We start from the raw sequence: 13,138 nt of genomic DNA, 5'->3' as shown, positions 1-13,138 counted from the left end.
CATTGATCGCGGGTTCACTCAGCTCTAGCCTGATTATTCTTATTATTATAAATCTGGATTAGATAAACTATAACTTCACTGATCCCTTGGAAAGACTCCACTTCGGGAAATTACAATTCCTGCAGCATGGAATGAGGTGCAGACAGAATATCAAAGATAAGGAGAAAAAATACAACGGCAAAGTAAACATAAAATATGCATGCGAGAAATAATACATATGTAAAGAGATGAGCTGATTCTTATCCCAGGTGTGGTGTCTACTCTTCCTCCCCCCTGAGCCTGGAGCTGGAGAGAGGGGCGGACGGAGGAGGTTCGTCCTGCACTTGGGACGCAGCAGAGCAGCCTCCTCTGCTGGTGACGCGGGGCCAGAGAGTGACTGGCATCGTCCAAAGTGACGAGTACTTTACCGAACGTTTTCCTCTCTGCCACCATTAACTCGTGACAGCCCCAGTTCTGGCATAGAAATCCAGATTCACGGCAACAAAAAGTGATGAAATTCGGACGCATAGTGGAGGTAACATGCACGTATAGGAAGGCATCAAGTGGCGTCTGAGAGCAGAACATTTTTTCTTTCAGTGAGATTTCCTCTGAGTTAAGACGTGTGTTTTCTCTCCTCCAGGTGATGAGAACGACCTCCTCTGGCTTCACTCACCAGGCGCCGCCCCTCGCCTCGCACGCTCCCCTTGCCACATCCTCCCCAAGTCCCTCCAACGTGGCTGGGCTCTCATCGCACATCTTTAACTTGGGGACTTGAACCTCACAGACTGCCAATGCTAACAAGGAACTGCCTGCTGCTGTTCCTTTGGGTTCTCGTCCAAGACGGCTCTGTTCACTCTCTGCATCCGCCTTCCTCGCCGCTGGGACAGGGCCGGACCGCGAGGGGCCACCGGGGCTCGGCGGGCTCGATGAGGAATGGGGCTGTTGGATTTCAGCGGGTCAAGAGGGGCTGGGTGTGGAACCAGTTCTTCGTGCTGGAGGAGTACATGGGGTCGGACCCGCAGTATGTGGGCAAGGTAAGAGGCTTTTCCAGTGTGTATGCTTCAGCAGGAGCGATAAATCACCTAGAGCTGCTGGAGGGAGGAAAAGAAGGTGAAACACAAACAAAGGATTTTTCCCAACGACACTCGCTCTGAATCTTAAGTTGACGCCAGTTGATTTATACTTCCTCTGGAGAACAGAATTAACTCCAAGTTTAAGACCGTTGGAGTGTCGCTGCGTTTTTTTAAGAGTTGGAGAAGGGCATGGATGCAGAGGTCTTGCTCTCAAGTGAGGGAAGGATGGAGGGTCTTTCAGTCACTCGGCTGAAGAAAGAGCTGAGCCAGAAGATGGAGCTCTTCACTGGGAGCTGGGTTTCATCTGTAGTCAGCAGCTTTGTGGGTGTGATCTCTCCATCTAGACTCTCTTAGAGAGAGAAGCTCAGTCATCCGGGAGAGACTCAGAGGAGAACCTCAGCTCCTCCAGGAGAGAACGGTCAAAGCGGCAAATTGGCAGGTTTCTGCTCGGACAGAACTCTGATCTTGACCTGAATAAAGGAGGAAAATCCAGATGAGGACTTCTAAAAAAATAATCATAATAAAGAAGATATGTCGTTTTTTTAGTAGCACATCAGCTTGCAAAAAACTTTTGGGAAAATTGGAAAGAAATATTGAAAAGATGAATTTATTTAAAAACATAAATATATATATTTTTTCTTCTTTTATTTGTGATTTTCATGTGAACTTGAAAACAGATTCACTGTTTTCATGTAAAAATCTGAACATCAGGAAGCAAAAATAAGTCCATCAATAATACTAATAATCATAATTAAAAAAAAATTAAATCAATCTGTGTCACAACTCGTGATGGGTAAATGAAACTGAAATGAAATTTTTAGAGGCCACTAGATGGCGCTCTTGGTTTAGAAATGATGTGAGGCTTCATTGAATGAGTGTTGTTCAAGTCCAAACATTTTACAGCAGACAGCGCCATCTGGTGGCCTCTGAAAATCAGGACACTGTGTCATGAAGCCTCATCGACCCGTCACTAGTCAGACGGCTTCATGAGGCCTGGGAGCCACTTACTGCTCGTATTTTAGTTCAGAATGCCATCAGAATGAACCAAAAGGCTGAGTCACACATTAAACATTGAATCTCTGTTGGAATTTTAATCTTTTCTTTGACCAAAGTTGTGTGTCAGAATGAAGTTGAAAACACTTTTTCCAGCAGGATCTTGACCGCATTAACACCAGAGCGATTTCAGAGTGTGAATATGAAGAGTGGCGGTAGATTAAATGCGCCCCGTAATCTGGATTTAAGGTCAAAGCTTCTAGTCTGATGAAGTCCCTGGTGCGAGGGAATGTGCTGTTGCTTCGTGGAAACTCTCTCTCCGAGGAGCCGCACACAACTCAAAGATGTTTTCTTTCACAGAACTAGTCACACAGATTCTCTTTAAATCTTGTGTGGGACGGTTTTATCCAAAGTCTCTTTTGAAGCTTTTCTTTGACAGAAAAATGGAAGCTATTTTTCTCCTCACTTTGTAGTCGGCGTTTGCAGGCGCATTATCTCTTCAGAGGAGGGAGCCCGACTTTGTGTGGACACTTCAGCTGTTTCCAGATGGATCTCGCATCCCTCAACCGTTTTAAGCACTGGCCCTGAGTCTGGCTTCTTCTCTGAGCCGGACACGTGTGGCAGACCCGGAAAGATGATCCAGGGCTTCTGTACAGATGACTCCCGCGGCAGCTCCTTGAGAGTCAGCCGAGAAATTTCCTGCTGTTTGCAACCAGCCTTTTAGAAAGTTTGTCACCTGAATTCAGAAGACTGTAGCTACTGTTTCATGGCTCAAATCGGAACGGGATCCAAATCCTGAGTCCAACTGGGCCGCTTCCAGAGGTCTGGCAGGCATTGAAAAGTTTATTAGGTTAGATTAGATTAGATTAGATTAGAAGTGTCCATTGAGCCAGATAAGTTTCTGTCAGATTTGTGGGATTCAGAGATTAATGGAGTGAAACAGTGAATCTCCATTACCATAACAGCCTCCAAAAATCCATGTTTGAAATGGAGTTTTCACAAGACATTGTGGGATTCAGCGATGACTACGAGTCCAACAGATGCCACTGGATTAAGTAATAACATCCTGTTAATAAGCCACTATTCAGATATATTAACATGGAAATGAGGTGTCAGTTGTTATTTCTGATCTAGTGGTTTCATAAAGCGATTGTGATTTTAAAGCTTCTTCAAGTTAGGTGTGTGGGATTCAGCAATTTATAACAGATGCTTTTGGAAGGCGTCCACAATAGTCCACACATAAGTTGCTATATGATGAGTTTTTTTCTCTCAGATTTGTGGGACTCAGCCATATGAGCTGCTAACAGGCTCATGAAAAACTACCGTAACTTCCGGACGATAGAGCACAGCAGAATATTAGCCCCACCCACTCATTTTAAGAAGGAAAATAGAGCTTGCTCATGCATAACCTGCAGGTGCAGTGGTGCTGTCTGCGCTGTAGAAAGGTCAGTGGTGCTGAAAAATGCACGAGGATCGCTTCTAAACTAGTTTGGAAAACAGGCTTCAGCATGGAGACAGACTCATGACACGACCAGGGCAATGTTCTGAACTGGAATCATCAACTCCTCACATCTTTTATTGACAATAAAGAGCTGAAAATGTGCTGTTTTCACCCACGTGTCCCAAGTTCCGACACCACAGTTGGTCTCAGCTGCTGCTTCTCGTCTCCGGTCCTCCAGGAAGCTGTGTGGGCGGAGCTGCGGACACGCAGTTGAAAACAGCGCATTTTCAGCTCTTTAATGTCAATAAAACACCTGTGACGTCACCGATTTGATGTGACAAGGCTCAATATTTTGGCAGAGTGACGCTCTGAGGCCTGTAAGAATCCATATATCACCTGCAGGGTTCAGACTGGGAGAAAAAGTTGCATCTTATAGTCCGGAAATTACGGTAAATAGGCAGTTGATTAGCCACATAGGAGATTGCAGGTGAATGATGCCACTTTTTCCAATCAGGTGCGTTGGATTCGGTGAGTCCAACGACTTCAATTCAAGGTTCCTGTAACAGACGATAATGAGCACTTGAGGATGAGAAGTGTTGCTGTAATTTGTTGACACCGTTATTGCGGACATTTATTTAATCTTCCAGCAAATAAACTTTAGAAATCCATGGCGCTGAATGCTCCTTACGCGCACGTCTCCTCATAAAACAGGTACACGTGACTGCGGCGGTGAGAGGATCGATCGGCCGAGGGAAATACATTTGATTCACTGTACTGGTGAAGCCGTCAGGACATCACAGTGATGCGCGCTGACACCGACCTGATACTTCAGACTGGGACTCGTGCACAGGCCGCACTCGAGCTGTGGCTTAGCGCATGTCTTGAGCAAACTCCCTGGGGTTTAGAGCTGAAGATGTAACTGAACTCTTTGCTTGCTTAGGATAATAGTCAGACTGACTTATCTGCCCCAGCGCCGCCGCAATCGGCCCTGACAAGCCGTGTTGTTTGGGGAAGCCTCTGAGGACACAAGCCGGCGGGGGGAGCCGGGGAGGCTGACTTAATCCCGGCACCGCTGCACTGCCCCCAAATAATTGACTGCCTCAGTGCCACATGAAAAGCATTTGAAGATGAGCGCCGCAAACCTTTGTCGGGACAATCTTCGGGGCGTTTGCTGGCAAATTGATTGTCGCAGGATAAAAGCTGAAAAGATAATTCCTGGAGACTTAGAGGCCGGCGAGAGCGGCTCCGAGAACTTGGAGTAGAGTCACGTAGGCGTCAGTATGAAAGAGACAGTTCTGCTTTGAAAGGGAAACACAGCACTCGACCAGGCGAGCGCGAGCAACGCGTCCTTGAGCGACCACACTTCCTTAAGTTCACTTCAATCACGCTAATTAAATCCGTCCACGTCACTTAAGCTAAAACTGACTCGGCCTTCGAGGAGTCCAGTGAGGCCTGGACGCTGGTTCACCTGCTCCCTGGTTCGCAATTTTGGGGTTCTTTCATGTATTACTGGCAGCGAGGTTGACGTGTGAGTGCCGCGCCACAAAACCACTTGATCATGAGACCGCGGGTGTAAAGCCAACCCTCCAGGGGGCGCTCTTTCATCTGCGGGACGTTGGTTGCGTATTTAGGATTGCTCACCTGAGCAGTCACTGAAAACTTCGACCAAACACAAGTTCTCTGTGTTGTATTGAGCCACTCGGTTGAGGAACTGGACCCAGTGATTTTCAGTTGTGCGATTGTGGTCACATGGTCCGCATTGTGTGATTGTGTCATGGCCTCTTTAGAGCAGGGGTTATTCACCTTTTTGATCTCCAGGTCGCACCTTTTCCAGAACCAATGAGCCGCGGGGCCCATTCAAGTAATAGAGCTGACTCATGACTCATGATTTTATTTGGGATCAATAACCACATTGAATCTACTGACACGTAAACAAACCAAAACCTTGTGAAATGACATGAAACCATGTGATCATCGCAAAAATGTAGTTGTCACTGAAAAGTCCAACCAGCAGCAGAACCAGGTGCAAGTCATACTCATTAAATTTACTGGAGAAAAAAAGTTGATTGAGAAAATTTTATGTCATGAATACAATACAGAATAAAATGTATATCATTAAGCAATGTAAAAATATCCTAAAATAAAATATACTCTCAAGAAACTCTCAAGAAGATATAAGAGGTGTAAATGAAAGTATCGCCATAAACCTTTCAAATTCATTTGAAAAACTGCTTTGATGGGTGCTTTCATGAAGAGTTTTTACGCTTGTGGAGGTGGCGTCACTTTCTTTATCATTTTTTCTTTTCAAAACTTCTCCATACTTTGTAACTATCACAGATTTGCAGCTGTCAAGTAAAAATAACAACACACTACTTCAACCATATATGGCAAATGTATTAAAGCTGAGTGTCTCGCAGCCCTCATGACCCAGAGGTGTAAAACAAAGAAAGTTTTAGTGGCCCTCTGGGGCCTCGGCCCTATGATGGAGAACCACTGCTGTAGAGGACTTTGTGAAGGGTTTCTGTTGGTTCCTGTTCCTGCCTCTTTCTACATGTCACGAATTATTTTAGGACTGAATGCAAAGCAAGAATGCATATATATATATATATATATATATATATATATATATAGGAGGAAACACAAGCAATAAACCAATGTATACTATGATCAACATGATCCAAACACTTCTTCACTGGAAGCCTGGCCTCCACATTATGATCAGATGAAATGAAATGATGCATTCATTGATATGAATAACATAGTGTATCTTTATTGAACGTCATTGAGAAAAGAAAAACCTTGAATCAGTGTAAAATACTGACTTCGTGCCTCGTAAACATCCAGTAAGTTAATCATTCAGTCAATAAAGAGCAAAGCACTTCAGCACTAACTCCATATAAAACCCACCGGAGTCACAGTGTCACCCCAAAAACTGTGACTCATGGAGCTTATATTTCTTTCCGTGTCTCTAAACAAACCAAAACCTTGACATGAAACCATTTGATCATCGCAAAAATGGAGTTGTCATTGAAAAGTCCAACCAGCACCAGAACCAGGAGTTTAACTAGAGTTTAATGGGTCGCTTCAATGGGCGACAGCAGCCTTTCGTACCAGCCAGTTGGCGCACAGTTGAGCCTACTGGTCCATATGAATGGGTAACATGTGCTCTGAAAACCATGATCGCATCCGTATAGGACAGAGAGTCAGTCGATGGAAAGCCAAGTGGATCCAGTAAATTCAACTCTGTATGCAGACAGTGAATGAGACGCTCACGCTCCGCCTTGACCTGACTCCACAGTCGGATGCAGACGTCAGACATGGGTCGGTCCATCCAGATCATCTTGGAGCGCTGTTGAACCGCTCCTTCTTGGTCATCCAACGGTGCCCGGTCCGCTGGTGGAGTCGTGCTGTTTTCCTCCTCAAACAAACTGATCTCACAGGCCTCAATAATTATTTTCTTCTTTCATCTCAGCCTCCATGTTGATGACCATCCACAGCCATCATCCTGTCACAGGCTTGGTTGCACATCAGCTAGACAATCAGACTCCAGTAAACATCCCTTTCTTGCACCGCCGTTCTTGACTAGACGTTGTGATTGAGTTTCTCATCTCATTTTCTGGCTGTAAAGACCTCAGTGAGAACAACTGTTCATCCAGGCCGTTGATTTGATCCAGTGAGTTACAGTGGTTGGTCATGGTGTCTCTCTAACATGTGACCTGTTGAGAGTGACACAAGTAGCAACGGGGAGATGAGGCTTCATGAAACGTGAAACAGAGGCCACTAGATGGTGATCATGGTTTAGAAATGATGTGAGGTTTCATTGAATTAGTTCAACATTTTAATCTTTCAACGAAACATTTTACAGCAGACAGTGCCATCTGGTGGCCTCTGAAAATTAGGACACTGTGTCATGAAGCCTCACCAACCCTTCAATACTGTGTCATGAAGCCTCATCTACCCTTCAATACTGAGTCATGAAACCTCATCTACCCTTCAATACTGTGTCATGAAGCCTCATCTACCCTTCAACACTGTGTCATGAAGCCTCATCTACCCCTCAGTACTGTGTCATGAAACCTCATCTACCCTTCAATACTGTGTCATGAAGCCTCATCTACCCTTCAATACTGCGTCATGAAACCTCATCTACCCTTCAATACTGTGTCATGAAACCTCTTCTACCCTTCAATACTGTGTCATGAAACCTCTTCTACCCTTCAATACTGTGTCATGAAACCTCTTCTACCCTTCAATACTGTGTCATGAAACCTCATCTACCTTTCAATACTGTCTCATGAAACCTCATCTACCATTCAATACTGCGTCATGAAGCCTCATAAACCCTTCAATACTGTGTCATGAAATCTCATCTACCCTTCAATACTGTGTCATGAAGCCTCACCTGCCCATCACTTCTGGGACCAACTTGCTCTGTCAAAATAAAGGCTTTATATAGTGTCAATATTTGTCAAGTTGTGATGATCACATTTTCAAGCTCTTATGTTTTTTTATTATTTTGGAACCATGAGGCTCTGCTGTGAACACCAACTGAATAGTTAGCGTAGCGTTACCAGAGCATCAACATAGCAATCAGCATCGTATCCAACGAGCATTAGCTTAGCAATTGATCCTACTGTTTAAGCTCGTCCTGGGTGGGAACTTCCTGCTCCTTCAAAGTAAAAACCTCTACAATATTATATTGAAGAGCATGTGGTGGGAATATAACCGAGTGGTTCAATTTTGGGTTCAAGCACGTCTTGACGGTATCATTTCCCATTCTCCAGTTGCCGAGTGACTTTCCTCCCTGCGACCGTGCGAGTGCTGAAGAGAGGAACCACCCACCTGAGCAGAACTCAGAGCTTCTGTTTTAGAATTAGAGTCAGTGCCGAGCTCCTGGATTTCAGAGCCGCCTCGCTATCATTTTTTCATGAGCTCCCATTTTCACAGTCACAATAGCGCGACCCTGGTCAGCTGCACAGAGGTGTTTCTTCAGGAAGGCTGTGGTCACTGAGCGCCACTGTTTCAGCCTCACTCTTGTCCGCTGCTGCTCAATTCTGCTGGTCCTTCTGATGCATCAGGTGCCGCTCGCATCTCTTCAGAATCAACCACTCTTAAAATATCGATACAGTATTGGACCATCAAGTGTCTGGCTATTCGATTGCATCGACGTGTTCCGCTCCAATCACGAGTGAGCGTGAGCGCAGTTGCAAGCGGCTGTTGAGGGCAAGATGTGAAACTCGTCTGTGCAATTGAACACAATTGATGCTCTGAATTAGAGTGTGGCAACAACATGTGACAGGGACGAGACGGTCGAATGGCGCCGTCTTGGTTCGCAGGACGATGGTTGATTGGCTCGCCCGTGGACGTCCTCTTCACGGCTGCGTGACGGTAAACTAGATTGGAATTTAAGATGGAATTCCAGCTGGAAAAGGTTATCTGGGGGAGATAAATGTTACGTCGTCCCCTTCGCCGGCAGCCATCCGAAGATTCAGGTGAAAGTCAACAGTTAATAGAGAAGAGCAGCTGATCCATGACGTTGGCGCCGGTGTTTGCGCTCGCTCATCCGGTTTTCCATCAGCGGGATGAGAAACTGTACCTGATCTGCTTGGTCGGGCCTTCGGTATGAGGAGTTTAGCAAGTCCACGTGACCAGTTCAGTTGACCAGGCCTTTGATAAAACTAAAAACAACGGTAAAACGCGGGGGACGTCAGGGAGCGTGATGGAAGACAGCCGACGTATTCAATCATTAGTGAGGCGAGTCGACGCCTGCAGAACAGCTGGTGAAACCGAATTCTGAAAAGGAAAATGAGAAAATATGAAGTGTAGCGTCTGAAACGCTTGACACTCGGAAAAAACATCTGCGAGGATTCCAGATGAGACCTGGCGCTTCTGCCGAGCGTGTTTTTGATGAAGTGATTATTCCACACGTGTGATCACAGATAGCTCACCTCCCCTCGTACAGCTCATTCCCACGCCGTCACGGCGGGCGCGAGCCAACATTCGTCCTTCCAGGAGCAGCGGCCGCGGAAAAAAAACACAACATTATTCATCTTTATATGCCGACTGCCGTGTGTTTGGATTAATGAGTGCAAGCAAAGCAACATTTCACTCCTTCTGTAATAATCGGAGGAAAATATGCCTCGTCTGCATCTCCGCCTCTTTGGGGAGAATATAAATCCCAAATAAAGAAAGTGAATGAATTATGGGCCGGTGATGCCGTTTAAAGCGTGCGACCTAATTTGAGAGCAGCGAATGGCTGGGTATCGATTCTGCACACGTGGCGTTACCTTGTAAAACGCATGCAATTATTTTCTACTTAGAGGCGAAGAGATGAACGTTGTGAGCGGCTGCGTCTCCTCAGTGCTCGGGAAAACCCTCCTCTTTCTTTCACGTGGAGCGCTGGTCATGTGACGACGCTACATTACATTTGCTCTGCACGCTAATAAATGACGTGACTTCTTGAGGCTGGGAGACAACCCTGAGAGGACACAGTGAACGCGGGGCTGTCTGAGGTCACCACAGGAGTCTTTCCCAGCCGCTGGACTGGTCACTTCACTGGACACTTGTAGGCGGACCCAGAGCCGAGGTGAGAGCAGGAGACTGAGCACACTCCTCACTATTCATGAACTGGAAAAGGATGGCTATCTTGGGGTCTTGTTCTTGAGTGAGGGGGTAAAGGAGTTGGGGATTGGTCTGCAAATCAGCACGTCAGGGTCAGTATTGCAGTCTGAGCCAAAAGGCAAAGCTCTTTATTGACCGATCAATCTTCATCCCGACCCTCACCCGTGGTCTTGACCAAGAGAAGGAGATCCCCGATTCATGCGGCTGAAATGAGTTTCCTTCAGAGATAGGGTGAGGAGCTCCGTCACTCTGGAGAGACTCGGAGTAGAGCTGCAGCTTCTCCGCCTTGAAAGGAGCCAGTTGAGATGGTTCGGGCATTTCATGAGGACGTCCCGTGGAACGGCCAGCTGGGAGGAGACAGAGGGCTCGACCCAGGACCAGGATCCAGCTGGTGGTTGTTGCCCAGGAGAAGGACGTTTGGTACTGCCTTTTGAAGCTGCTGCTCCTGCGATCTGGAAACGGATAAGTGGATGGATGGATGGAAAAAATGGACTGAAAAATGAACTTGACCTTGAAGAGGAAAGTGTCGCAGAAAGGACAACTTACAAACATGACTCCATAACTCTTGTAGAAACGTCACCATGGTGAATGATAAAAGTCGATGAAATGTTCCAAGATTAAAAAAATAGCATGATAAATACATTCCAAACAATACAAAATAAAAGACTACGAAGGTGACTAACTGTGTGAGGAGTGGTCTTAGGAGAGCTACGTCAGTGAAGCTTCAGTGTTATTACTTCTTTCTTCCAATCATTATCCATAAAACCATGGGTGGGGTTTGACCGACCTGTGGATGAGCGGCGTCTGGAAGCTAATGGTGGAGAATATTTGAGTGACTGAAGATCTTCGGTGGCTTCTAACTGCAGCGAATTGACAGTGCACTTGGCTCTGTATACAATCATTCCAACTCGATATTTATTGTCTAATTTTACTGCAATATACCAGTCTGAAAAGCACAAAGTGTCAGGAAGCAAATGTGGATCCTCAATGAGAAACTAGCTGCACGTGTTGTTTTGAGCCTTCCTAATGCTCCGCCCCCTCGCTGACCCACCGTCTAATGTCAAAAAATAAAATGATGAGACAAACTATTACGTCATAATTAATATGTGCTGGGGATGGGGTTGAGTAGGATGAAGGTTATGTAGAACTTGGATTTAAATGTAAAAGGAAAATGAGTTGATAAATAAATCATGTTTAAAGCTCAAATGAAATAAGCTCTTTGATTGTTATTATTTATTGATTTTTTTATTTTATTTTATTTTAGTTAAATGTATTTTCTGGAGAAGGTTTAGAAGAAAAGGTTCAACAACTGGAGGAAACTGGATTGTGAACTATCCTGAAATTAAAACATGAGGTTTTATTCATTTAAATATTAAATAAATAAATGAACAAATCAATCATTGAGTTTCACATATATAACAAATTCCAGGTTTAAATTTTACTTTAAAATAGTTAGCCATAAAAAAGGTTGTGAATTAAACTCAATGATAAGTTGGAGGGAAACAGAGAATAGTCAAGAAAAGTTGAAATATAAAAATAATTGTAATGTAAAAATGTAAAAAATGTGCAAAATTCTTCATGGAATCTAAAAGGAAATGAGGGAGAAAGCATGTAACCATAAGTGTGAAACATTGACTCCATAAATAAATAAAGAAATACGCTGTTTTCTCTCCCACTGGGCCTCTGATTAATTGGAAGACAATTCTCATTCCTATCGCTGTGAATTTTCTTGAACAAAAAAGCGTGTTGCCTTGGACACATTCTCAGACGCGAGCCTCACCCTGAAGACAGTGGTCATCATTACGGGCTCCCAGCGCGTTGATCAGTCTTGTCAGCAGGCGCATTATTGCAGATAAGCACGTGAAGCCTGGAGGGCTGCGGCAGGTGAGAGGAGCGAAACCTCGCAATTAGATAACAGGCAGGTTTGTCTCTCTCCTGGCTGAGCAGTGATTATCGGGGAGAAGGATCTGCCATTAGCGGCAGAGCGTCGGGTCCAGCGTTCGCTCTCTCTCTCCGCGTCTATTACACTTCCGCAACAGTTGAGTCGGGTTTTATCTTTACGGCCTCCTCTGGACGCTGCCGCAGTAAAACTCCTGATTAAATGCTGCTTTTATTGCATCATATGCTTCTCCTTCCACAAGTGACTCCCTTCCCCTCACGCTACTTTATTTCTCATGACTTAGTATTATTATTCCAGGGAGGGAAACTATTCCTGCCATCCAACTGCCCAAACTGACCACTTGTTTCTCGTCAATACTGTAATTATTATTGTCCATTCTGAGGCTTCACACGTGTGTGGAGCCAAAAAAAGTGAAGCTCCGACTCGCGTACTGTGGAAAAGAAGACGGGCAAAGAGCATTTTTGGGTGAGCAACATAAATGGATGAACCACTGACTAAGAAAGATCCTCAAAGTTTATCGGTCATCTTGTGATCTTTAGCTTTAGCTTTAGATGAGGTTTCATGACACAGTATTGAAAGGTAGATGAGGCTTCATGACACAGTATTGAAGGTTAGATGAGGTTTCATGACACAGTATTGAAGGGTAGATGAGGTTTCATGACACAGTATTGAAGGGTAGATGAGGTTTCATGAGTCAGTATTGAAGGGTAGATGAGGTTTCATGACACAGTATTGAAGGGTAGATGAGGTTTCATGACACAGTACTGAAGGGTAGATGAGGTTTCATGACACAGTATTGAAGGGTAGATGAGGTTTCATGACACAGTATTGAAAGGTAGATCAGGCTTCATGACACAGTAGTGAAGGGTAGATGAGGTTTCATGACACAGTATTGAAGGGTAGATGAGGCTTCATGACACAGTATTGAAGGGTAGATGAGGCTTCATGACACAGTATTGAAGGGTAGATGAGGTTTCATGACACAGTATTGAAGGGTAGATGAGGTTTCATGACACAGTATTGAAGGGTAGATGAGGCTTCATGACACAGTATTGAAGGGTAGATGAGGCTTCATGACACAGTATTGAAGGGTAGATGAGGTTTCATGACACAGTATTGAAGGGTAGATGA

At 44.9% G+C, this 13,138-nt stretch overlaps 1 protein-coding gene across 2 annotated transcripts in view; it reads left to right on the top strand.

The window, feature by feature from the left end:
* LOC128755647 (cadherin-12-like) overlaps nucleotides 1-13,138 on the top strand; it is a 188,157-nt gene that overhangs the window by 63,100 nt on the left and 111,919 nt on the right. For both annotated transcript variants that reach the window (XM_053859517.1, XM_053859518.1), the window contains exon 2: nucleotides 620-1,013. In XM_053859517.1, coding sequence (XP_053715492.1) covers nucleotides 771-1,013 — 243 coding nt within the window. In that variant the 5' untranslated portion in view covers nucleotides 620-770. The remainder of the gene's footprint in view (nucleotides 1-619; nucleotides 1,014-13,138) is intronic.

The sequence above is a fragment of the Synchiropus splendidus genome, chromosome 3 (genome assembly GCF_027744825.2).
Source record: "Synchiropus splendidus isolate RoL2022-P1 chromosome 3, RoL_Sspl_1.0, whole genome shotgun sequence".
Classification (NCBI taxonomy): Eukaryota; Metazoa; Chordata; class Actinopteri; order Syngnathiformes; family Callionymidae; genus Synchiropus; species Synchiropus splendidus.
Note: the sequence above shows the minus strand (reverse complement) of the source record. Positions and strands in the feature narration are given on the sequence as shown.